Source organism: Tiliqua scincoides, chromosome 3 (genome assembly GCF_035046505.1).
Source record: "Tiliqua scincoides isolate rTilSci1 chromosome 3, rTilSci1.hap2, whole genome shotgun sequence".
NCBI classification, from domain to species: Eukaryota; Metazoa; Chordata; class Lepidosauria; order Squamata; family Scincidae; genus Tiliqua; species Tiliqua scincoides.
Genome location: NC_089823.1, coordinates 5466108 through 5493273, shown reverse-complemented (window position 1 = coordinate 5493273; position 27166 = coordinate 5466108). Strand labels below are relative to the sequence as shown.

At 43.3% G+C, this 27166-nt stretch overlaps 1 protein-coding gene across 3 annotated transcripts in view; it reads left to right on the top strand.

Moving 5' to 3' along the window:
* UVRAG (UV radiation resistance associated) overlaps nucleotides 1-27166 on the top strand; it is a 95986-nt gene that overhangs the window by 51416 nt on the left and 17404 nt on the right. For all 3 annotated transcript variants that reach the window (XM_066620237.1, XM_066620239.1, XM_066620240.1), the window contains exons 7-13: nucleotides 400-505; nucleotides 5150-5276; nucleotides 6145-6229; nucleotides 7155-7239; nucleotides 8757-8817; nucleotides 9853-10018; nucleotides 24390-24468. In XM_066620237.1, coding sequence (XP_066476334.1) covers nucleotides 400-505; nucleotides 5150-5276; nucleotides 6145-6229; nucleotides 7155-7239; nucleotides 8757-8817; nucleotides 9853-10018; nucleotides 24390-24468 — 709 coding nt within the window. The remainder of the gene's footprint in view (nucleotides 1-399; nucleotides 506-5149; nucleotides 5277-6144; nucleotides 6230-7154; nucleotides 7240-8756; nucleotides 8818-9852; nucleotides 10019-24389; nucleotides 24469-27166) is intronic.

Genomic DNA, 27166 nt, shown 5'->3' with positions numbered 1-27166 from the left:
ATTAGACTTGACAATTCCATTAGTGTCACCACAGTCCTGATCAGGCAGTAGAGTCTCACTTACTCGGGTAAGTGTGTGTAGAATTGCAGCCTTTTGACACCAGTGGAAACGTATAGGAGGAAGAATACTACTTTTGGGTGTTCAGAGTGCTTTGTCTTTTGTGCTTTGTACTTTATAACAGCCATCCAAGGGTGGTTAGAGAGCTGTATTACTCTTTCCATTAGCATCTGACCTCTCTAGTAGTGAATTTGTGGCAGAGGCAAGATTTGTTCCCAGTGTGGTCTGATTTAGAGCATCATCTTAGCCACTAAATTGCAGCAGTGCTCCATGGTCAGTTGCTTCCAGTGTGCTCAGTGTTGGACTCTTTATGAAGGATGTTTTATTCTTTTTTGACTGCAGGCTCCACCGGGCCCAGTGTGCAATGAAACAGACTCAGGTAACCGTTCAGAAAATAGGAAGGGAAATTGAAGAGAAACTGAGGCTTACGTCTACAAGCAATGATCTGGTACGTTTTAGAATCTTTTGGGTTTCTCTCATTTAGTCTCATAAATAACATCAAGGAAATGTTCATGCTGCTTTAAAAGATGAATTCACACAATTGGGACCTTTGAATGCTTGATGTGCATGTCTGGTTGGAGGAGGGCGTCTGTTGAAGCAGTTCACTTTGGGGAAGGGCTGGATGGATTAAAGAATCCCTGTCTAGATCTCAGTTTGCAGGAGTGGTATTGCTAGTGCTTCAGCTCTTGCTTGACTCAAAGGATGCCCCATGTTAGATGCCCCATGTTAGACTGGAATTGCTAAATGCTCGGAGATGTGGTAACATTTGGCTTCCTGGCTTGAGTGGCGGCAACCACACAAACCTGTAACCAATAAAAACTCAAGAAAATCTTTCATACTTCAAGATATGAACAGGAACAAATGTTGGCAATGTAGGTCATAGAAAATGTCTAAGATGAGATTTCCAACTTTTTGGTTCAGACTTCTCTGTTCCATCTTTTTTTGTTGTCATTATGGGACTTGATTCATGGAGGCAGTTCTGGAGGTCTAAAATACAGTAAGCTTTTTTCCTCAGTGTGTTGGGAGTGATTGATCTGTGATAAGGGGTTTTGCATGTACCAGAAGTCATTTGGTGTCTAAGTAGTAATTGCAGCTGCAGGGATCTGCTCAAACCCTTTTGCTCTTGCATGTAATGCAACCTTCTCTTTATTATTAAATGGAAATATTTATCTGGAAAGTCCAACTTCTTGATGTATTGAATTAAACCTAAACTGCTGAGAGGGAAAAATGAATTAATAGGCCTCCTAGTGCTCTGCAGTTGTAAAGCATCAATATTGGCTGTGGGTTGAACGAGCAAAATATGTCTGCCAGGAAAAACAAACTCTTTCAGGTTGGGATTAATGAGCTACCAGTGGAAAGTGTGATGAACCTTGTAATAGTCTGAGCTGAGTGCAATAGCCGAGCTTGCTGACACTCCAGGCTTCTGAGGATGAGCAAAATGTGTGTAATGACTTCTCAGGCACAGAGACAAACATCTTAATTGTCAGCTTAGGCATCGTTTTTGAATGGGCTTGGAACAAAACAACCTTTTGGCACCAGCTAGTGTCAGAGCTCAGCTTGGTTTAAACCAGGGACAAGTATAACTAGTGACTTAATTTGGAAATTTATATTGGCACAGCCTGGCAGGCACCTGATCTCTCATGTCAATAAAAAAATCCAATCTCCTTGTGTCTAGAGTTCTCTTCATTATATTATACTTGGTCCTTTACTGGGAGTTCTACATTTTATTTTGGTGAGATCTTCCAGTGAGTTTGAACATCCTGGTGTGAAATGGAAAACTGAGGTTCTTTATAAAGCTGGCTTTAAATGACAAGGAACATCAGGAGTTCTGCTAGCTCTCTAACCAGTACTGCTACATTAGGTTAGGACAGACAAAAGAAAATATTTCTTTACTCAGCGTGTGGTCGGTCTGTGGAACTCCTTGCCACAGGATGTGGTGCTGGCGTCTAGCCTAGATGCCTTTAAAAGGGGATTGGACAAGTTTCTGGAGGAAAAATCCATTATGGGGTACAAGCCATGATGTGTATGCGCAACCTCCTGATTTTAGAAATGGGTTATGTCAGAATGCCAGATGCAGGGGAGGGCACCAGGATGAGGTCTCTTGTTATCTGGTGTGCTCCCTGGGGCATTTGGTGGGCCGCTGTGAGATACAGGAAGCTGGACTAGATGGGCCTATGGCCTGATCCAGTGGGGCTGTTCTTATGTTCTTATGTACATGCCTCTTTTAGCGCTGCTCTAATTTTCTTTCTGTAGTGCCAATCATCCTTGTGGTTAGATATATTCAAGTCTTCTTCATCCATTGCTTATGAACAGAATATAGAGATTTGTATTCTTCTGAAATAAAGCATGAGAATAATAATAAAGCTAAAAGCTGCATTTTTATTTACCACTTTAAAAACCTCTTTGCAATGTTTACAACTGTACAAAGAATTTTGAAAGCTTTATGTAGTGCATGATTTTTTTTTTAAGTATAAACTCCATTCTTTGTCTCGGTTCATTTATTGAATGGAAAGATAAATGTTTCTTTGTAAAACAAGCAGCATCTGCAAGAAGCAGAGCTAAAGTAGAGGGTTTCAAACCTTGCCCACAATTAGCTTATCTTCTGTAAATGTAGCTGGTGTCAATGTGGGACTTTCAAAATTTTATCTGTGGGTGGGGCAATAGTTTTAGCAATTGGTGCACCTTTGTGGTGGTCCTGAAATTTTGCCACATGCATTAAACCAGTGCCTAGAGGCAGGTTTGCTCTGGATTAGGGCAAGAAAACTGTATCCAGGCAAGGTGGAGATGCTTTGGGTTAGACATTCTGGTGGTTTGGATGAAAAGGTTTTACCTATTCTGGTTGAGGTTGCACTTTCCCCAAAAGCCCAAGAACTCAGCTTGGGAGTGCATCTGGATCTGACTTTTAGCCCAATCCTGGCCTGCATTGTATCCAGCGCAAGTTTGGGGCTGGCTGTGGCTCAGCCCAGGGCAAGGGGAATTAATTAATCACCCCAGCAGTGTCTTTTCTGGTGGCTGCCTGCTGGTGTTCTTTTGCATCTTTTTAGATTGTGAGCCCTATTGGGACAGGGAGCCATTGGTTATTTGATTTTTCTCTGTAAACCGCTTTGTGAACTTTTTGTTGAAAAGCGGTATATAAATACTGTTAATTAATTAGTTAATTAATTACCCCAGGAAATGCGGCAGCAGCTACAATGGGGCTACTCGGATCTGTGCCACCTAAAGAGGTGCTGCAATCTGAGTAGCCCAGCACTGTGCCAGGTTGCCCGGGAGTGGAGTTAGGATCTGCCCTAAATACTGGATCCTGGTCCCACCCCCATCTTGGTCCCAGGCTGCCCATAGGGCCAACCTGCCGCTTGCCTTCCCCTGCCCCAGAACGTCCCAGTTCCCCAGACCCCTGCACTGGCCTGACTTGGCCGGCATGTACTCACCTGTCAGTGGTGGGGATATGGCGCAGGGAGGCTGGCGCATGTGAAAAGGCTCACAAGGAAGCACATTTGTGATACTCCTGGGCCACCACAAAAGACTAAAGTCAAGGCCAAAAATCTTGGCCAGAAGCACCTTTCAGTAGCTTTGATGAGTGTGCCAGCTATACCCTTATCTAGAGAGACTGACCCGGCCCACGGTTATCTACATATATTTAGGCTAGGTTTCTGGAATGTGCTGTATGTGGGGCTCCCTTTGAAAATGGTTGTGTAGCTCAGTAGGTTCAAAATGCTGCAGTTAGATTATTGGCAAGAGCAAACCAGTTAGAAAATACACTGCCTGTCTTGCTCCTGTTATATTGGCTGCCAGTTTGCTACAGGACCATTTCAGTGAATGGTGTTTAACCTTTAGAGCCCTTTACCATTTGGGGCCATACCTTTTCTGGTATCAACCTGCCCAGTCTTTTTGATCTGCCACTGAGGCTCTACTTTCTGATTTGCCATTAGCTGAGGTTCACTTGGCAGGCACCAGGAGCAGGGCTGTTTTCAGTGGTGAACCCACAGTTATGGAACTTACTTCCTGAAGGGATCAGTGGCCCCTTCACTTGTTCTTCTAAGAGAGCTTGGCATCCGGTGCTTGCTCTCTTAAATAACTGATTGTTTACTGTCTCTTTAGCTTTTCTGGATGTGTTTCAGCTTACATTTTATAATGAGCTGCTTTTATCATTGTTGAACATGCTTTAACTTGTTTTAGTGCAGTGATTCCTGACTTTTAGGAGACTGTGGACCACTGAGGCCAAAATTGAAATTGTCGGGGACCACGTGCAACCTCCCACCCCCACACACATCTGGGACCCCCAGATGACGAAATCTGCGGGTACTGAACCCACAGATAATGTGGCCTGCTTGAAATTAGAAAAGATTTATTAGAGATTTATTTTTTATAGAGATTTGTGGTTTGCAGTTTTTGTTTCTAGCTGCAGATGATTTGCTCTCTACTCTCTCTGGTGGTCCATGGGGGACTGCTGACTTGGAGAGACACTGGAAGTAATCAAAAGCATTTTTTTCCCCCGAGATCTCGCGGACCACTTCTCAGGGTCTCGTGGACCACCTGTGGTCCCCGGACCACAGTTTGGGAACCAGTGTTTTAGTGAGTTGATTTGACAGCCATTGTGAGTTCTATTAATAAGGGCCCAATCCCATCCAACTTTCCAGCACTGTTTTAGCTGTGCCAATGGGGCATGTGCTACATATTGGGGGAGGGGATCATGGAGGCCTCCTCAACAAAGGAATTTTGTTCCCTTATCTTGGGGCTGCATCAGTGCTGGAAACCTGGATAGAATTGGATTCCAAGTGTATTAAATCTCACTGAGGTTCCCACTATGACCCTTTGGGCAACGGTTTGCATTGAGAACTTGCCAGCATAATGATCGCACACAGCTAATTAGCCTCACTGCCTAATACACTGCATGGGCCTGTACTGCTAATGTTATTGCCCAAGTTGGGTTGACTCCGGTTTTACATGGGGACCTTTCAATGCGTGATGACTATGCTGGGACCTCTTAATTTATGGCTTTTGAGACCATCCTGTTGAGTTTACTGAATTATACCAACCATAAGGGGCTGCAACACTTTTAATAAGCAGTTGTTTTTACTACTCTTTTTGGTAGAAAAAAGAGAGTGAATGTTTACAATTGAAGATTTTGGTGCTTCGAAATGAACTGGAGAGGCAGAAAAAAGCCCTGGACCGAGAGGTGGCCTTATTGCATAAGGAAGAAAGCATGCTGTTTGACAGAGGTGAGTATGAATGGCCCCCAAGCCAGTCAAGCAGGAATGGGCATGGGAAGGTACAAGTTGTCTGACTGGTTAGAGTTTATTTTTCACAGGCGATTTGACCATGGTAGAATATTGAAACTCTCTTCCTAAAAGCTTTGCAAAAAGCGATACTTTGAGCGTTATTTTTCATTCAGATGAAAACAGATTTGTTGCATGTGAGGTTCCTCTTTAGAATTCTCAGAATGACCCCAGAAGTTCTTGAATTAAAGGTCTCCATTTATAAGGAAAGAAAGGAAATCTGCTGTATTCCAGTTATAGTAATACTTTCTGAATTGCAGCTCTACCTGTTCCCACATTTTTACTCCTTACGATATTCTTCTGATATTGCAGTCCTAGATATACTTACCTGAGAGTAAGCTCCATTGAATTAGAGTGACTTACAGCTTTCACTTATGCTTAGAAATAAAACACTGAGATTTGCTTAACCAAGGTTTTTCTGCCAGCTTTAATGCAACTTTGCATTCTAACAAGCCAAATGGCTGTGCAAAGGACTGCTACCATTTTAAGTGCTTGCTTACTAAATGCTTATCCAACCTAGAAGTTCCATCAAAGAAACTGAGAGAAGTATGTAACTTCTTCTCTCATATTGGTAGAATAAGAAGAGAAGTATTAGCAAAAATCTGTGTCCTGCATGTAATTTTCCTTTGGAGTTGCAGAGATAACTTCTCAAAATATTTTGCACAATAAAAAAGTACTTAAACTATTATTCATAATACTGCCTCCTTAAGTAAATACTCTGAAAATACTAGTTTAGTGTTGATTCCCAATATTTAATGTTGAAGGAACAAGAAGAATCACAAACATGATTTCCCTAAAATCTTTTTGGTAGGAAATATGTTTGAAGAAGAATATCAAAGGCTTCGAATGGACAAAGAACCGCTGCAGGAATTGAGAAAAGAATGTACTGCTAAGAGGTAAAAGGGATTCTTGGTCCTTTGGGGTGGTTCAGTCAGAGTCACAGTGGGGTGGTTAGAGAGATAAAAGGGTAGCTTTTTTCTTTCCTTTTTGGGAATACAAACTGATTAAGGGAAGGTTCCAGTTGACAGTAGTAACTGAGTTATGGTGTCAAAAGACTAGATATGGATTAAAAAGTGATAATCCTGGTGGATGGTGAGAATAGGTAAGGCTGAAGATTTGCTTTTACTCCATTGGTCCATTGGTCTCTCTCACCTCCCTACAGCAGTGGTTTGCTGACAAGCTATCTGCCTAGCCCATTCAGTGAAGATGACTGGTAGAAGAACCCAGTATTCCCTGCTACCACAGACCCAGATCCAATGATTTCCCCTGACTATTTTAATTCATTTCTATAGTTCCTTCTGTAAGTCAGTTCCGTAAAGGCCGCTTGAAAAAAAGTCCAGTGGTTGGTACCATCATCCTAGACTTCTCCCCTGGCCTTGTGACCTAAGATGACTCTCTGGTCCCAGATGGTACCTCTGCTGCAAACTCATTTTGTCAGGAGCCCTCTGTGAGCAAACTAGCCTCAACTAATCTTTCTGCCTGCTTCCTTCTCAGAGGAAGTGGGCAGAGAAAGTTAAGGGGCTTTGGTTTGGCACGGTGGGACATTGCTGGCACAAACTTCTAATACCTTTCTCTCTTCATCCTTCTAGTGCATTATAAGGGAAGTGATAAGATTAAATTAAGTTTCTTTTAATTCTTGCTCCTCTCTCATGTTTAGCTATGCATATAGAGCATTATATTCTAGCAGTGTTGTCACCTTTGGTTTAAGTTAATGGTGATTTCATAGGGTAGGGGAACTCCTGGGAATAAAGGACAGTGACAAGTTTATTCAGGCAGTCATTGTTGGGTAATTGATTGTTCATTTTTTGTCTTTGTCCCTAGAGAGCAGTTCTTGAAAACCAATGCACAGCTGACCATCAGATGCAGGCAGTTACTTTCAGAGCTTTCCTATATTTACCCTATTGATGTGAGTTTTGGTTTCATTAATTGTACAAGCTTCAGGAACTTTAGAAACAATAATGGCTCAATTTTGGAATGCATGCTTTTCATGCAGCAATCCCTGGTTCAGCTGCAGACATTTCCCATTAAGAGTAGCGGGTGAAGGGAAATCTGTATCTCAGAGCTAGGATGGTGAAGTCAGTGTTCTGGTTCGGGAGTTGGACCTGGAAGATCCAGGTTCAAAACCCCACTTAGCCATGAAACTTCCTGGGTGACCTTGGACCAGTCACTCTCAAGCCTTATCTACCTCACAGGGTTGTTTGTGAGGAGGAACCATGTACACCATTTCCTGATCTTCATGGCAGTATAAAAATTTGAAAAAAGAAGAAAAAAAAGATATTGGGAGAGCTGCTGACAGTTAGTATAGGCCAGTGGTTCTCAAACTTTTAGCACCGGGACCACTTTTTAGAATGAGAATCTGTTGGGACCCACTGGAAGTGATGTCATGACTGGAAATGGCATCATCAAGCAGGAAAATTTTTAACCATTCTAGGCTGCAATCCTACCCACACATACCCAAGAGCAAGTCCCATTTACTATCATTGTTAAAAGAATATACATAGTAGCTTGTTAAAAATACAGGTCTGTAACATTTCCCCAAATGCCGTCACATACCATAGTAGCCTCAAGTCTAATATATTAAAAATAAAGTATTGAAATGAATGGGGACCCACCTGAAATTGGTTTGCAACCCACCTAGTGGGTCCAAACCCGCTGTTTGAGAAACACTGGTAGGCAACACCAGCTTAGGGAGACCAGTGGTCTTTTTTAATACAAGGCAGCTTCTTGTATTCATATGTTACTGTAATCAGGATGTTGTTTCACACAATGCCTGAAATTTAACTGAAGAGACTTAGCATTAAAAAATCTGGGGTACCAGCGCAGGGAAAGACTTCTGCCTGAGGTGTTGGAGAGCTCAATTGGAGCAGAGAGTAGTGGGCTAGGTGACCAATGAGTTGACCATGGATCAGGCCAAGGGTGTTTTTTCTCTGGGTTTTATTATTGCTGTGTTAGTGTCTGCCACCTTGTGTAACTTTACTTATTAGAAAAGAAGCCCAGAAATTTTCTGAATAAGATCTACTTCGGCTTTCAGTAGGGCATGATGTAATAATCAGTCATGCCGTGTTAGTCCTCCGCATTCACCAGTCAGTTTGTAAATGGCCATGTCCCCAAGAAATACGATAGTATTCATTTTAGCCCTTTCTAAAGAATCCTTTCTGCAAGGGGGTGGGGTGTAATTGCAGGGCCATCTATTGAAGTAATGAAGGCAAGCTGGCAAGATGTCTGTTGTCAAATCAAGAATGTAACAGTGAAATGTGACTTTTGATTTCTTTGGCTAGTTTTCCGACTAAGCATTCATGACTTACATTTTAAGACCTGTCTGCTCTCATTACATCTTAAATTTTTGATTCTGTTGTTTACAACTGAGGTTTGCATTCTCAAATGAGTCTAATCTAACCTTACTTTCTGCTTTTCAATCCACAGAATGATCAAAAGGATTATTTTATTTGTGGAGTCAAGTTGCCCAATTCAGAAGACTTTCAAGGTAATTGGGTATTTTCCTGCTGTTTTGGTATCTATCCTGTGCAGTGAAGTAACCTAGACAACACAGTCTATTGGAAGAAATGCAGATGTTTCTGATGAGACAATTTTCAGACAAGTGTTGCCTAACGGTTTCATGACGTACTTTCACTTTATTTTATTTTTTTAAATAATGGGTTATTTTATGCTTCATCGCATAATGAAGCTTCATTTCATCTTTCTTTACCCCATCTCTGCAGGCAAGTTCACTGAAGTTACTAGTCAACTTTACTGCCCAGCTTCTATGCATACCTCCGTTAATCAGTTATGACCTAAAAGTGTGGGGACAGGACGGAATCCAAGTCCTGTGGCCCTGCTGCTCTTCCTGGTCTTCTAGAAGTGATTTTTACTTTTCACTGCTTGTTACTTTAATGTCTGTTGTAAACTTTACACACTTGAGTTCTTGGTTAGCTGTGTAATTTGCATGTCCGATTTGTCTCATTTATACATCAATCTCTTCAACATTTCAAATAGCTTGACTTTTTTTCCTCTTGCTTAGTTTTGCAACAGTCTGGTCGCTGAACCTTGTTACTCCTGCTTTTCAGTTGGGGAACTGAGAGTTGGGGGAGTGCAGCCCATTGTTGAGATGGGTGTATAAGTGTGTCTCCTAATCCATCCACTGCGGCTACTAGAGCATCCTAAATTGTCAAGGAGTCTCTTTGTACAGGGGAGGTCAACTGGTGGACCATCAAGCCCCTGAGGCATTTTAACTTAAGTTCCATGCTTCAACAGTAAGGGTGCATGGTAGATCTGTAAAGTGATGAAGCTCTTTGGGCATGTTTCATGAACTGGACCTGAGAGGAGGGCTAGTTCGTAAACCTCCATGTAGATACTTATTAAATTATTCATAAATTAGTATTGTTTTACAATCCTGTTTTACTGCTCCCTTGTGTCAACTGAATGAAAAAGGCTGTGTGTATGTGATAGCGAAACCTGTGAACAAAGAGTTATACCAGTGCTGTGATGTGCTTCTGAACTCTGCCCTTGCTCTCTTTTACAGCCAAGGATGATGGAAGCATTGCTGTTGCTCTGGGCTACACAGCTCACTTGGTCTCCATGATTTCCTTCTTCCTACAAGTGCCACTCAGGTATCCAATAATTCACAAGGGCTCCAGATCTGCAATCAAAGATAACATAAATGACAAACTGACTGAGAAAGAGAGAGAGTAAGTGGGTATATTTTAACTCTTTCGTGTGTTTGCATGCAGGGTTGTCACTTCTCAGAGCAAAACTTATATTACATTTGCTATGCAAAGACCTTCATAAGTTCTCTCCAGTCTTGCGATTGCAGTCTTGCTTTGTGCTCTCTGCCATGAACTGTTGGGCCCAGATCTAAGAACATAAGAACAGCCCCACTGGATCAGGCCATAGGCCCATCTAGTCCAGCTTCCTGTATCTCACAGCGGCCCACCAAAAGCCCCATGGAGCACACCAGATAACAAGAGACTTGCATCCTGGTACCCTCCAATCTGATTGACTTGACTTCATCAGGCTGTATTTACTTACATATATTATGTATATACATAATATAATTATACTACTTCTTTAAATTATCAAGATCTTAGGAGGGAGATATTTAAGGTTCATTCAACCTGATCGGAACTACTTGGCCTAAGCTGCTTGGTTTTGAAGAGTGAGGGCCCTATCCTAAACAAATGTTTCCTTACTTTGAAGAGGTCTCTGTGACTGCCTGCCCACCACAGGATGCAGCACATGACCCATTGGCACAGCTGCACCAGCCCATAGAATTTGGACCCTGAGTCTATTGGCCTTCAATGGGACAGAGCAGAGTTGCAATTCCAGAGCAGTTGTGAAGACAAAATAGGATATCTCTGTGATTTTTAATTTCTTAGGAGGAAAGCCAGAATGCGCATGTGATTAATCTAACGACTATGTACAAAATGGCCTTTTTATTCAAGCAAAGAACAGAATCCTAAATTACAATATTTTTCAAATAATCATACCATGTCAACAGGGGCAATAGAAAATTGTATAAATACCTCAGATCCTATTTTCAACTTGCCAGATTGCGGTGTGGATCTGAGGGTTCAGGTATTTTCTGTGATATCATGGAATGTTCACAAACAGTCAAACCTCTCAGAGGTAAACTGTTGGCAAGATAGAATATGAGAGAAACGTACATGTAGAAAGCTTCCTTATATAGAGTCAGGCTGGTCCACCTAATTCAGTATTGTCTGCTCTTATTGGAAGTAGCTACCTAAGGTCTCAGACAGAGGTCTTTCTCATATCTGCTGCATAAAATCCTTCTATCTGGAGACACCTGAACTCAAATCTGGAACCTTCTGCATGCAGAAATTGTATAACAGAACTATAACACAGGCCTACATACATTTTGTTGCCTTAAGTTAGGCCATGTTCACCTTCTATGTTCATTCAAGCAACTTCCTTGTGAAGAAGCCATGGCATCAGTTTCCTCACGAGGAAGCTGCTTGAGTCATCATATAAGGTGGCTATGCCATAAAAATAATATAGGGCGAAACGGATACCAATTTTGGATCCAGCACTCCAAAAATATCCCAAATTCATTCAAACATCCTTGGTAACTAAAAAGTGTATGTGTGTGATATCATACTTCCCATTTGTTTAAACATTCATAGCTGCTTTATGCTGAATCATTGGTCCTGCCCAGTATCATCTGTTCTGATGGTCTTTTTTGAGGGTCTCAGAGATGTGTGTTAGTGGGAGATGTCAAGATTTGAATGTGAAATCTTCTGATTGCAAAGCATGAGGTCTATACTGTAGCCCAGCCATTTTCAACCACTGTGCCATGGCACACTGGTGTGCCGCGAGTGGTCCACAGGTGTGTCACAGGAATTCGGGGGAAGGTCATTTATTAATAAGGCTAATGGGAGATGTTAACCCCCAGTGGCAGCAAGGTGTGCCTTGTCAATTGTCAGAAACCTGTTGGTGTGCCTTGACCATTTCAGTGCCTTGTCAGTGTGCCATGAGATGAAAAAGGTTGAAAATCACTACTGTAGCCCCTCCAAGTTGCTACTCTCCTTACTCTCCCTTGCCTGTCAGAAGCCTGCCCGGTTTGCATTCACTAAACCTCCTAAGAGAAAATCCAATGGCAAGGAGACACCACTTCAATCTTTTGTCTGTGTCAGATCCTGAGAGCTCAGAGCAATTTAGGGAAACTGAATGTATGTTTAGTTGTTTTCACATTGGTTTTGCTGTTTTTCCAAATCAGAAAGTTACCTGGAAAAAATTGCAACCTCTTATATTAAAGCTTTAAACCTAGAGTAATTAGCTGAGTATTGTGCTATAATGATAGTAGTCCTGCATTTACATCAAGGCCTACTTCATGCTACAGTGTCTTTGCTGCATGAAATGACAGGGAATCCAGTGAAGAATGACCTTTAGAGAATATACAAGCTCTTTCAGCCTATTATCACCTTCGTTACATGATTCAGTGCAGGGGTTGGTCATATCTGCTGATCCCATACCTGTGGATTCACTTATGCACAGATTGAGTCCGCGACCCATCCCCGCATGCTTCCCACTGTGCGCCCCCTCTAGAGGTGGGGGGGTTCTGCTCCCCTCACAACCGGAGGATCCTCTGAGCCCAGAAGAGGTCACGAACATCCGTCTGCAGCCTCTGCTGGGCTGAGACTGAACCTGAGAAAGCAAAATAACGCGACCGCCTGTCTTTTTGTAAAACCAGAAGTGATGTTTTTAATGCCTTATAAGACATTGGGAGGCTCGGGGAAGTCCTCTGCTCCCTTCGCCTCCAAAGCGTGGGGGGGCATTCGTCAGTATCCGCAGTTTCAGTTAACTGTGGAGGGGAGAGGTTCCAGAACAGAACCCCTATAGATACCAGGACAGCCTGTGTCAATAAGTAGCATGGAGTGGGCCAGGTTTGATGGGGAAAAGTTGACCAGTACTTAGGCCAGCATGGAAAATGAATTCTCAGACTCTCCCACGTCTTGGTTTGGAGTAGCTGCTGTTCAGATGTTGTGGCCCTGCTGCACATTGGGCTTAAAGCAAAATATCTGAGGGCTGACTGCTGTGTTGGCATTCTAGCAGGACTAGGTATTAAAACTAGCGCGAGGCTGCAGTGGAGATCTGTCACTTGCAAAACTCCGCTGTAGCTAGAGATGAAATATGGAATGAATTACCGACCGCTACTGATTGCTGTGCAAGCCACTCAGTTCATATGCAGAAGTTTTAAGATACCTTAATGGGTAATTCATGATAAAGTTAACAGCAAGCCTGACTTCCATTTTTATATTGCATGTCTGTTGATTTAATATTACAAGGCTAATTTCCTTCTTAAACTTTCTCAGTCTCTCTGTGTTTATAGACCTATATTTGCCTCAGGAGGAAAAAAAAGCAATTTTCTTCAAATGCTTTAAATATATATATATATTTCTGCTATATTTTATTTTAACAGCTTCTTATTAAAATTTAGAATATTTACTTAAGAACATACCCCTACTGCTAGCTGATTGGGATATATTTTTTTTGCAGCTAAAATCTGACCTCGGCTAGTGTACAATTAGCTTATGCAGTGTTCTCTGCATACATGTACCAGTTGAACAATTGATGTGTACAAAAAACCTTAAGAGATTAGGCCTTTATGTACTTGCAGTGGGTGATTACATGCCTGTGTGGCAGTACAGTGGAGGTCTAACTTAGTGGTATGACATGTAAGATTCTGAGGTCAGTCTCTACTTAAGTGATTTGATCTCTCTCAGTAAGACTGATATTAGGTTGCTGGGGGGGGGGAGACTGGGGTGAAGTTCTGCAGTGGGCTTCTGTGGGTCCCCTCACTACCCCATGATGTGTATTGGTTGCTACTACTGTTGTCAGAACTGAGAGTTATGGGATCAGCCTAGCTAGGTAGGCCCTCAACTAGTACCCAACCTGTCCAACACCCTCCCGCTGGTCTCTTTGTCTTTCCATTAGGAAATTCTTATCTTTAGTTAGACAAGGTTATATTGCATAGTATGCATTTGTCCTATAGGATTGACAAGGAGTGGGGGAAAAGACAAGTCTGAAATAACAGCTATTAACACAATTCTCTGTCTCTGCCATCAGTGTGACTTGGTAGGGGTTTCCAACAGATAGTTGGGTGGTGACAGTGCACTATGGGCTGTGCTGACTTCATCTACTTGAGGGAAGGGCTAAGGATCTTAAAGAAGTGGCGGGATGGGGCAGCCTGAGCATCCAAAGAAGGTCTTGAGAACCTCTTCTGCCCCAAACATGTAGCATCCAGGTTCCTGTTCTACAGAGAAGCGTGGTTGTGTGAAAGTAACCTTGAACTATGGAATATGTACTGTATACTATATTGCTGAGGTGGTCAGTCAGTCATCATTTGTGTGTGTGTCTTTTCAATTTCTCTTGTATTGGCTGTATTTTCACGAACAAATATCACATTTTAAAGAATTGGAACATAATTTGGCACTGTCCAAAGAAACGTAACTCTTCTGTTCCCCCCCCCCCCATTCCAGTAGACTTAACACACCTTTCATATGGAGTCACAAACCTTTGTATGCTATTTGTCTGGATTTGGTCTGAATAGAAGGTGCTGCCCAACAGTGTCATTGAATGTTCTGTGTTTTATGTCTTTTTTTTCCAGAGCTAGTTGAAGTCCAGTGACATATTTTAACATGTGTCTCTGATCTCTGTACACTAGCATGTTCCAACATGAAGTTTTTTATGTTGGGGCGAACAGAGTGAGTTTTATAATAAGTATGTGATGTCTGCGTGACTTCCTCTTTGCCGACGATGCAGCTGTCACTACCCACTCTGCCAAAGATCTCCAGCAGCTCATGGATCGTTTTAGCAAGGCCTGCCAAGATTTTGGACTGACAATCAGCCTGAAGAAAACACAGGTCATGGTTCAGGATGTGGACTCACCTCCCTGCATTACAATCTCTGAGCATGAACTGGAGGTTGTCCATGACTTTGTGTACCTTGGCTCAACGATCTCCGACACTCATTCTCTCGATACCGAGCTAAACAAGCGCATCGGTAAAGCAGCTACCACGTTTTCCAGACTCACAAAGAGAGTCTGGTCCAACAAGAAGCTGACGGAACATACCAAGATCCAGGTCTACAGAGCTTGCGTCCTGAGTACACTTCTGTACTGCAGCGAGTCATGGACTCTTCACTCACAACAGGAGAGGAAACTGAGCGCTTTCCACATGCGCTGCCTCCGACGCATCCTCGGCATCACCTGGCAGGACAAAGTTCCAAACAACACAGTCCTGGAACGTGCTGGAATCCCTAGCGTGTATCCACTGCTGAAACAGAGACGCCTGCGTTGGCTTGGTCATGTCGTGAGAATGGATGATGGCCGGATCCCAAAGGATCTCCTCTATGGAGAACTCGTGCAAGGAAAGCGCCCTACAGGCAGACCACAGCTGCGATACAAGGACATCTGCAAGAGGGATCTGAAGGCCTTAGGGATGGACCTCAACAAGTGGGAAACCCTGGCCTCTGAGCGGCCCGCTTGGAGGCAGGCTGTGCAGCATGGCCTTTCCCAGCTTGAAGAGACACTTTGCCAACAGTCTGAGGCTAAGAGGCAAAGAAGGAAGGCCCATAGCCAGGGTGACAGACCAGGGACAGACTGCACTTGCTCCCGGTGTGGAAGGGATTGTCACTCCCGGATTGGCCTTTTCAGCCACACTAGACGCTGTGCCAGAACCACCATTCAGAGCGCGATACCATAGTCTTTCGAGACTGAAGGTTGCCAATACAATACAATGTGATGTCAATGCATGTTGTAGAAATCCAAGACTTTTGTTTAATTTCAGAAACGGTAAAATCTTATACTTTAATTCAGCCATAGTAATGGAAGTATATTTTCAGTAGTTTGGAAATCTCTTGGGCATAAAACAGAATGCCTCTGCTCCAGGGCAAATATAATGCATCAAACCAGAAATAAATTGTCTTTGGCCTACTTAACCCTAGTTTGTAGAATTCTTCCATAATCTAAGCAATCACTCACAGTATCAGTGCCACTAATCAGGAATTATAGCAATTTTCAAGTGAGTCCAAATTTGGTACTTAAGTAGCTTTAACCCTCCTGACCTTCTAGGGATTAGGCATTTCAGCTATATCCGGTCTCTTGTAGATGTGAAATGAGCCAGTGTTTTCCCATGTTTCATGGGTCAAGATGAAATTGATGGGTTAAGATCAATTCGCTAAAGCCTCAGAATTTGACCACTTTAGAATTGGTATAATTCAGGTACGTGCAAGTAAGTATCCTTTAGGTGCCTGGCTTTTCTTAGAGCTCAGGGATGGCTTCCTTTATTGCAGGAGCCTTAACTAATACTGCACTTAAGAATCCCATAACTTCTGATGCAGAGCAGTTGTAATATATACAGTGTCATGTTTTCTTTGGTAGTAGCCATTCAACTTAGAAGATTAATTGTAGATTGCATGAAGTTATCAGGGGCCTATAACTAATTGACTGGCCATATAGAGAGAGCGTTGTCTCTTGGACATGCTGACCATGGGGCAACAATTGTGAGGCTAGTGGGCCTCAACTCTTGGCCCTCACCGTGAACTGTCAGTATAAAAGAGTCTTTACATCTAGTCTCCAAGATGATTGATGAAAAATCTTGACATTCAAATCCCCTATGGCTTAGTGTCTACAGCAGTGGTTCTCTCACATTTAGCACCAGGACCCACCGGGACAGAATGAGAATCTGTCGGGACCCACTGGAAGTGGTGTCATGACCGGAAGTGACATCATCAAGCAGGAAAATTTTTAACAATCCTAGGCTGCAATCCTACCCAAGATTAAGCCCCATTGACTATCATTGTTAAAAGAATATACTTAGTAGTCTGTTCAAAGTACAGGTCTGTAACATTTCCCCAAATGCAGTCATATACCATGTAGCATCAAGTTTAATATATTTAAAAAAAAAATTAAAATGAATGGGGACCCACCTGAAACTGGCTCGTGACCCGCCTAGTGGGTCTGGACCCACAGTTTGAGAAACACTGGTCTAGAGAGATTTGGATGATGAATTTCTGTGACAGGATAGTCCTTGGAGGTGGATAATTCAAACATTGGGAACCTCAAGAGATGGGCAAGTTCCCTTTCATTCAAGGTATGCAGGAGACACTTTTAAACATATACACTTGATGCTATGTGCCTGCCTGAAGAGCAAAGGGTCAGGCCAGTAACATTGCTATTTTATAGCTCTGCTGGCAGGAAATCACAGATTCAAGGGCCCAAGGTCTTCTGCCGTGAAAACAGATGCAAATAACTCATTCAATTTTTCTGCCATCTCTAAGTCTCCTTTTATCTCCCCTTTCCCTCCCTCACCATCCAGAGGGCCAACCGCTTCTCTGGCGGGTTTCCTGCTTCTAACATATTTGAAGAAGCTTTTATTATTCCCCTTAATGTTGCAGGCCATGCGTTCCTCATAGTCTGGCTTGGCCTCCTTACACCTTCTTACATTTCTTTTGCCACAGTTTATGTTCTTTTTATTCTCTTCATTAGGGCAAGACTTCCATTTATGGAAGGAAGCTTCCTTGCCCTTTACAACCTCTCTAACTTGGCTGGTTAGCCATGCGGGCACCCTCCTGGACTTAGTCGAGCCCTTCTTCCTTTGTGGTATACACTTCTGCTGGGCCTCTATTACTGTTGTTTTAAGCAGCCCCCATGCATTCTGGAGAGATTGGACTCTTTTTACCTTCCCTTTCAACCTCCTTCTAACCAGCTTCCTCATTTGAGGGAAGTCCACTCGTCGGAAGTCAAGGGTTTTTGTGAGAGATTTGCCTGGTATTCTTCCCCCAACGTGCATGTCGAAATGGATCGCAGCATGATCACTGTTCCCCAATGGCTCTGTAACATTGACATCTCTAACTAGGTCCTGAGTACCGCACAATATTAAATCCAGAGTCACCTGTCCTCTGGTGGGCTCCATGACTAGCTGCTCTAAGGCACGGTCATTTAACATGTCAAGGAATCCGGTCTCCTTTTCGTGACCAGAACACAAATTGACCCAGTCTATATAATTGAAGTCCCCCATGATTACAACCCTGTCCCTCCTTGTCACCTCCCTGATCTGTTTCCTCATTTCAAGGTCCCCTTCTAATTTCTGGAGGACGATAGTACGCCCCCAGTATTACATCACTCCTGAGGCCTGGTAATTTAACCCACAGAGATTCTGTGGTGGAGTCGGACCCGCCTTCAATCTCTACTTTGCTGCCCTCTCTCTTTACTTTGTAAAAGTATCTCTACTTTGTAAACAGCCACCCCACCACCTACACGCCCCTCCCTGTCCCTCCTGAAGAGTTTATAGTCCGGGATTGCGGTATCCCACTGATTTTCTGCATTCCACCAGGTTATGCCCACTATGTCAATGTTTTCTTTTGTCACCAGACATTCCAGTTCTCCCATCTTTGCTCAGAGACTTCGGGCATTTGCATAAAAGCATTTGTACATGGAGACCATTGTAAGGAGACCTGTTTGCTCCTTAATTATAAATGGGTTTTCCGAAACAAAGCTTTCCAGCTCTGATTCCTGCACATCTGTTGTTTTTTGATCATATCACCTCCCTGGACTCCTGTGTTGGGTGAAAACAACTTTTGTAAGACAAAGGAAAGGCTCCACACTTCCAACGGTCTTCATCAGTCCTGTGACTGAACTCCAGTCTAGTTGCAGGTCAGCAGCCGTCCAGCCAGTTTTTGAACCTTCCACTGGGTAGGAAACAAAGGCAGAACCCAGTGGTAGAGGCTCACCCTACTAAGAATCCCATTGGGGTAAAAATCTTTAAAAACCTCTAAGTACTAGAGCCTCGATTTCTTTGCTTCTAGATCTGTTGTCCAGTCTTCTCCCTTGCTGTCTGCTTTATGGAGCATTAACCCACTGGGTTATTGCAGCATCTGGCAATAATGTTTTGAACAAAGGACAAAAACTTTGCAAGGGGATGTCCCTCTCAGCAGCTTTTTAGACTGCTGAACTAGTACAGAAGTTGGGGTGTGTGTGTGTGTGTTGGAAGTGCCCACAAGTAGTGAGGGAAGGGCATTATTGCAGCACTAGACTGCAAGCAATACCAAATCCCTCGGGTTGAGGAGGCACCCCAGAAAAGCTTGCTCTAACCATTTTCACCTGGCAGCACTCTCTGTGAATTGGAATTTGATCCTCCTTTTGAGTGTGCAGAACTTCAGCCGATGGGAAGCTTTCTTTCCAAGATGTGACTGGAAACATTACATTTTCAGCCATCTTTATCCAACAGCATTCCTCCCCCCTATTTCTGGGTTGGGGGGGGGAGGATTTGCAGCTCCTCGCTTGGGTTCCTTCAATTCAGTTTGAAATGCAAGCAAAAGGTCTGATTAGAGAAAAATCTGAATTTAAACCACATGCTTCATGTCGGATTAGAAACAGGTGGGGGCAGTTAAAAATCAATCAATTCCTTAAGCTTAAAAAATAGTTTGGAATGAAGGCAGGTGACTCTTACGTGCATATATGTGAAGCCAGTTGCCAATCTATGGGTGCATGTGAGTTTGATCTCTCTGAATACAAAGAGAAGTTCATAAATCACAGAACTTAGCAATAAAGATGTTTAGACTTGAGAAACCCGGAAGAGCAACCTTGTGTGTTTGAGGGAATTTTTCTGGTTATAGCACCTAGATCTTTTTAGCTTTACTTTAACAGTTAACATCTGACTGACCTGAGAGGCCTGTGGAGACTCATTACAGCCTTTTCAAATATTGAAGCTGTCCTGTGATGCTGAACAGGTCGGGATTAGCCCAGTAACATGGTGGGGCTGTGAAATGAAATGAGGGTGTGATTTGGGGAGTGCTTGCCTAAGGTCAGCAAAAATGATCAGTGGGAGCAGTGAACCTGGCAGTTAATAGACACGGACTGTGTCAAAAGATGTCCCTTTCTGTCATTGTGATTGTGGTGGCTCTCAAAGATGACTGCAGGTTTTCTGTAGTTAACATTTAGAATGAGAGCACACATCTAAGGGATATTTCTTGCTCTTTGTTGGAGCGCAAGAAATTCTGTACTGTAGTAAGAAATTGCTTCTTTGCCAGGAGAATATCCCCCCCCCCCCAAAAGAGCCAGCCTAGTCCCATTGACTTCACTAAATATTTCTCAGGTGAAGTAAGCTTTTTAAAGATCTTCTGTTTTTAATATTTTGAGCCTGAGAACCCTCTTGGTCAAATTGCATCACTTTAAAGGAGGAACAAGTTATTTGGAAATTGGCTCAGTCTTCCTGCTTCATATGGGATTCCATTAATCGGATGCTTCAGTTTAGATATGATGTATTTACCGAAGCCTTGACGCTTTATATCATTTCAGCAAAGTAGTAGTTTATTCATGGGATAGGGTGGGTGGATGGGATGTGGGTCTGTAGAAGCTTATTTCAGGATTCGCTCAAGGCCAGAAGTCGACAGAGTGTTTTTCCTGTTATTTTGGAGCATTTTCAACAGAACAGCTTTGTGGGATGGCTTTTTTTTGACTCTGTATTGTCAGGAAATCTAGCTGTATTTTAAAACACTGCAAATGTGAACTCAGTGGGTCCTTCTACCACTTTCTTGATTATGTTTTTGAACGGTGCTTATCAAGGGCAGGATCTTCAAATGTTTGGGATTTAGCGTGTCCTAATTTTTATAGGTCTTTTTGAGGGGAGGGGGATACCTGGATGTTTTACTTGGAATAAGAGTGTATGGGCACACACTTTAGCTGTAGAAAGTTGCACTTCAAATGAATTTCCTAGTGCATTGTGACCAAAGAGAAAAACCTTGAACTCAGATGCAGAAAACCATAGAGTTTACCCAGTCTCACAGTGTGGGGGAAATACAGAGTTTAGGGTCAAAAAGAGGTATGTTCTCTCTGGCTCTCCTCAAGCTGTGACTGTGGCTATTTACCTTTTTAAATAGAAATTTGAATATTCAAAGTATTGTGTATATACAGGTGCAACCTATTTATCCATGGATTTTTTTAATCTTCTGGTTTGTCTCAACAAACACACCTTTGTCTCCTTTGCCCTTCGCTGGCATCTCCATTTCCAGGCAGCCCAAAACACCTCAAACAGGGAAAGGCTCCACCTCGTACAGGCAGGGAATAGCCCTGGAGCCATGGAAGAGGTTCCCCTTTCGAAGGAACAGTAACACTCTTGGAGCCCCTGAGCCACCACAGAGGCTGAAGAGGGGAAGGGGGTCGCAGAAAACCTCTGCAGCCAAAGCATGTGCAGCAAGGTGGAGCGCTCTCTCTCTTACTCACACACGAAGGGGCAGGGGCAGTAGCAACAGAGGGGATTGCTTTAAAAAACCCAGGGAGTGTTTCCCGAATTTCCCTCCCCCCCCCCCACTGAGATGGTGCATGCTCTCCTGCTCCAGCCTACACAAAACAAAACAGCCCAGCAAGCAGGTCTTCCCAGCAAGCAAAGCATGAGATTTAGGCTAAAATGCTCTCCACACTTTCCTGGGAGTAAGCCCCATTGACTACAATTGACTACAGTGGGGCTTACTTCTGAGTAGAAACGCATAGGACTGGACTCTTAAAAGCTCAGCATCCCACCTGTGGAAGAAGCGGGGACAGCTGGCAATGGGGAGGGCTGAGTACAGAGCAGGGAAGGCGAAAGAGTGGAGCGGAGGGGAGGGGATTGAGAGCCACTGCCTTAGTTTCCTTCCAGCCCTAAGTGTCAGGCTACAGCATATTTGCTTAACTCTATGGAATTTAGCACAATGTGCTGAGTCACGGAACAGAACTCACGAGTATAAATAGGCTCCACCTGTATACCTTATTGTAATCCAGGTCAGTGCTCTGATTCCCTTATTGTGGGTGTGGTGGGGAAATGCATAAGGTCATCCAGTGGTTTCTGAGGGAGGCAAGATCAGAACTGAGGACAGCAAGCTAGCCGCCGCGAGTCTCTACTGTAACTGAACTGAGCAATGTAAAGTGGGGCAGAGTAGTATTTTTTCATTAAGAAAATGTTCTTCCTCATTGCAGTATTTCAGCAGGAAAACTGTTTCACCACAGAAATGTTTGTTGGGCAGAGAGCTGTTGTAACGGATGCTGTATCAGGCCCCGCCTGCTGCTTAGGAAATGCTCACAGTTAGCAGCTACACAGAAGATGATAAATCTGTCCCTGTAAGTCAGGGGTTGGCAACTTTTTTGGGCAAAGGAGCAGGAAATTTGGTGATGACATCACCGTCTCATTGCTGAACTTCTGTGTTGCCAAGCTCCAGAAGCAGCTGCATGGAGCTCAGCTTGCAAGGCAGTCTCCTGCTCAATTCGCCACGTGCCGTACAGGGCATAGTTGCGCCATGCTCTGTCTGACAGGAGGCCTTGCCTCCAAAGCCGCACTCTGCACAGCCTGAATGACTTTGGATGGTGAGCTAGATCTGGCCCACAGCTATAGGTTGCCAACCCCTGCTGTCAGCAGTATTTAAGAAGTTGGCTTAAACGGATAGTGAGTGGTGGTTTTTGCCGCTACAATGCAGCATTCACAAAAGGTGTGCTGTCTAGTCTGAATGTACCAGTTACAATATGTTAATTAGCTTGCAAGTGTATGTAACTGTCATGCTTCCTGGCTGCAAAAGGATAACCAAATCGTCTCTGAACAGTTCATCAGCCTGGAGGGATTAAGAGCTGAATTCAGAACTCTTGACCTTCAGAGGTGGAGCCTTCCATGATGCCCAGCTTCTAAATAAATCGATCAGTGATAGAAAGCCGTGCTGGAGAAGACTGTCGAATGCCTGATTTGGCAGTGTAGCTGTGTCCAGGGATATTGCCTGCAAAGACATAGATATTTATGCCTGAACAAGATTTTGGAACAGTCCTTTTTTTCAAAATTCTTTGCTGTAACTCTGATCTTATGCGGTGTCATTAAAACTGAGAGGGTAAATATTTCACTGAGTTTTCCCATTCACTTCTATTTTGCGTCCCCTGCCCAGAATGGCTCTGAGGGGAAGGGGCTGCTTGCACGCTGCGGTGAGGCCCCCTGCAGAACTTAGTACTTTGCACCCCCTTTACCTACTCCACTGATGGGGGGGGCACTGTTGAGGTACAGATTTCTATCTTGCTCCTGCAAAGTTATGTTGAAAGAAATGAGGAAGGCATTGTTCTTATCCACTATACTGTAGCCCACTTGGTAGTTCTTTTTCTAATTGTAGAAAATGTCACTTGTTTTCCCAACAGTTTAATGAAATAGGTAACAAAACATATTGTGTGTTTTAAAGGGCATATTTATTGTCTAGCCTGAATGAGTTTTCTGCTATTAATTGTAATTGTATCCTTTTGTAATCCATATCCTGCTACAGTTGGGTAAAGCAACTTGGTAGATACTGAAATGAACTCTCATGATTTATATCTTGCTCAAAACAACAGTGAGTCTTGGAAACTTGTTCATGTACATTCATTTTAAAAGTGTGTTTTATTTTCCTGCACTGCAGACAGCTTGAATTTATAGAAGTATTAAGGAGGGTGAGTTTAGATATATAGTGGTTAGAGTGATTTTTATTTCTCAACTTGAAGTGACCCATTAAGTTTGCAGTACTGTAAAATTGAGACCCTGACGATATGGTGTGCTGTAATGACATCTGTTAAGTCTTTGACTTTAATGACTCTTTTTCAGAGTTCCTGGGTTGAGCTCTGTTCAAAACGAATTGCTATTAAACAATTTTGTTAGTCTCATCGCAGAGCTAGATTTCTGGGTTGGATAGGATTGGATTAACATCTTTGAGGACGCTAGATGGAATCTGTATTTTAAAGTTACCCAGATTTGAAAACTGCAAATAGTACACGCACGGGATGGCAACGAGAAGTGTAGCATGGAACCACTTGTCTTTCTCTTCCCTGATTCTCTCTTGCAGATTCCTTCCTCTTTTCTCTAGAAGCTGTTAATTTATGATTCACTGACATTAACCACTAGCTAGTTCACCTGTTAACAAATGTCTCCTAATCAACTGCAGATCCTGGCTAGGAAGGAAGCAGGTTAAATGATACTGAACTAACAGCAGCAGATGATGAGGTGCTCATTTATGTCTGCAGGCGTCCTTGGTTAAGTGCTGGACTGAATTGTCTAAATCTGTGGTTCCCAAACTGGTGGGTCATGACCTACCAGCCAGGGAATCACTTGTCCCTGCCCCTTTAAGGGGCGGAGAGGTGGGAAGAAGAGGAAAAAAGGGCACTTCCAGTTTCATTGCAAAAACTGGAAATGCTCTATTTTTATTTCTTTAGACTTCTGCAGGCACGGGGAGCCCTGCGGAGGGGCCCCCAGGTGCTCAGGACTGCAGGTAAGTAAAAAGAAAACATAAATGCATCCCTGGCAGCATTGCGATCCTGGAGATTACGTTGCTGCCTTCCGCCCTCCCCTGCAACAACTTACAGTGCTTCCAATTCCCTTGTAGGAGTTTGGTCTAAATGTTTTCCCATACACACTGGATTTGCAAAACCCTGAGTGCATGGGCACTGTCATTGGAAGGCTAAGCCTTGCACTTTGCGCCTTTGCGAGGAAGCGCCTGTTGAGGTAAGACAGGATGAATTGCTTGGATTAAATGCATGTACAAGTCTTAACATGCTGTTTTTTTCCATTGCAGATTTCCATTATATCCAAAAGGAGGAGAGAAACTTCAGTTTGATTATGGTGTCTACCTTCTCAACAAAAATATTGCACAGGTAGGTTAGCTTTGAGAATAACATTTCTGTCCATCTGTCTGTCCGTAGCAGAGAGATGAAGATTCTTCTTTAGGCAGCTACCTTTCTAAAAAGAAACTCCTATCCAACTTTCCAGTGCTGGTGCAGCAGCGCTGCCCTGAGGCAGGGAAACAAATGTTCACTTACCTTGTGGAGGTCTCCATAACTACCCTTCCGTCACAAGATGCAGCACGCACACCCTGGCATGACTGCCCCAGGGATGGAAGGTTGAATGGGGTTTGGCCCTCAGTTCTTCAATGAAGCTCAAGTGTAGGTGCATGCGATAATGGCATGTTTTCTTCTATCTTCCTATCTCCTTCTCCTCCCTTTTGTGTGTTTTAGAGTGTGAGCCCTGTAGACCTGACTTCTACTGTAAGGTTCCTTGTACACTGATCACGCGATAAAAATAACTTATAATACTACCTCGCTGCATCGCATGCTGGTGTGACATAGATTTGAGCTACTACTTCAGAGGGTCTGAATTTTTCTACATGCAATGGATGCAACAGGCCATAGGCTGTCAGTTGACAACCCAAAGTTGTAATAGGTACAGGACATTCTCATTTTTTTCAGATATTAATAGTTTTGTTCTGACAATGTCATAAGAACATAAGAAGAGCCCCGCTGGATCAGGCCAAAGGCCTTTCTAGTCCAGTTTCCCGTATCTCACAGTGGCCCACCGAATGCCCCAGGGAGCACACAAGACAACAGACACAACCTGCGTCCCAGTGCCCTCCCCTGCATCTGGCAATCAGAGGCAGCTTGCCTCTAAAACCAAGAGCTTGCAATACTACAATGACTTGTAACCCACAATGAATTTTTCATCCTGAAGTTTATTCAAACGCTTCAGTGTTACTGTGTTAGTGTCAGTGTTACAACCTTGTTGGGATTGCCTTAGTATGATTACCCGGAGCAGCAATGCCAAAATAGCCATGGTATGGATTAGCTTGGGATCCTGGGAGAGACCTCGGTACTTGGACTCCCCATGGCACAATCTGCTCCCTAAGGTATACCCACATTTTCCTGACCCAACAGTGCTAGCAGTGGGGTGGATGCACTCTTTGAGGAGTTTACCCAGTTTGTTTCTCATTTCACCATTCTCAATCAAGGATAGGAAAAGGGGGAGCAGTTGAGCATTCCATTTCAGCAGTCCTCTACATCCTCCACTCTCCATTCTTGGCTGAAATTGGGCAAGAATGATGAAAATTCTTAGGCCACTTCTGCTGTCCCCGTCCCCCCTCCCCAGCTGCCAAGAATGGCAAAGATGGTTGTATATGCTCTTTTCTCTCATCAGCACTGAGAGAACAAAGCATCCGTTTTCAGGAACCAAGAGCAGTGAAAGGGGACGCAAAATGCATGCTCTGTTTCCCCTCAGCACCTCTGCAGGAAGAGAATATACATACCCACCCACAGAATGGCGTAGTGACTCGCTCAACTGAGCAAGTTACTCTGTTGTCTCCTCTTGTCCTCCTGGCAAATCAGCTTTCTGTAGGAAGCTCTTTTACGGCTAGAGTAGGCAGCAGTGGAGTGATGCACTTAATGCAATGCACCACTCTGCCACTGCCTCACTTAAAGATGGGTATGGTGGGACTTGGTGACAAGTTCAGCTTGGTGGACCTTCAGCTGGAGCCTGACATGGCTGACCTCTGATGCTATTCATGAGCTGCCCATGTGATTGGCTCTTCAAATCAAGTGGGAACTTCCACGTTGTATTTTTGCGATATATGTATTTTGCCCGCAGGTTCCTTTGTGTGTGTGTGTGGGGGGGGGGGGGGGTCTGAGACAAACTAAGCAGAGTCATTGGATAATCAAAACATGTCCCCAAAGGAAAGATGGAATCTCTGTGAAATTGCAAAGTCAGAACAATGAAAACCGTGTCTGGCTCCTTGGGGAGCTTAAGGTGGAATTATAAGCAGGTCAATACAGTTTTCTGCAGATCATTTTGGGCATTGTTTTGAACTGGGAACGGTATATCAGTGCACTCCATTTCAGCTTGTTGATAATGGCTCCCATATGTTGTTTAAAGACCCAAGAATAATTCCTCCTTTTTGTGAGAAGTCATCGCTAATCACACACAGAGGTTCTTGTTCCTGTTTGGAACTGGAGAGTTGCAGGCGTTCTAGTTTCAGGTTGACTCAGAGGTAGTGCAGGAATGGCTCAAGGAACTGAAAACTGATATATTCTGAGAACCATAAATTTGAATATTTTGTAGTCTGGAAAGCACCTAGGAACAATACACTTTCTGTTGTATGTCTTAATCCTTTTCCAGACCCAGGACCTGCGTTTTACCTCTTCCTTCTACATGCTACCCACTCTGTTGTTGATCTTTTAATATTAAATCTTAAGTATATACCAGTTTATCTAGAGATGTCAATTTTTCTGTCAGTAGTTTCAGTTTATTGTTGCCCCATTTATTTGACCATCTTATTTGGTCAGATGCTCTAGTGCCCTAGTTTAATGATGCATTTGGTGTACAATTAAATAAATCCACTGGATTGGTTGGTTTCTACTGAGGAAGGGAAATTGCCTGATCTGCTCCTGTTTGGTAACCTTTCTTAAAAATTCAGCAATTAAAAAAACCACTGCAGCTCTCATTAGAGGGACTAAACAGGTTCTTACACAAAGTAGATTCACATTGTTAAGGATAGGCTAAGCTGGGCTTTGATTGCATTATATGTAT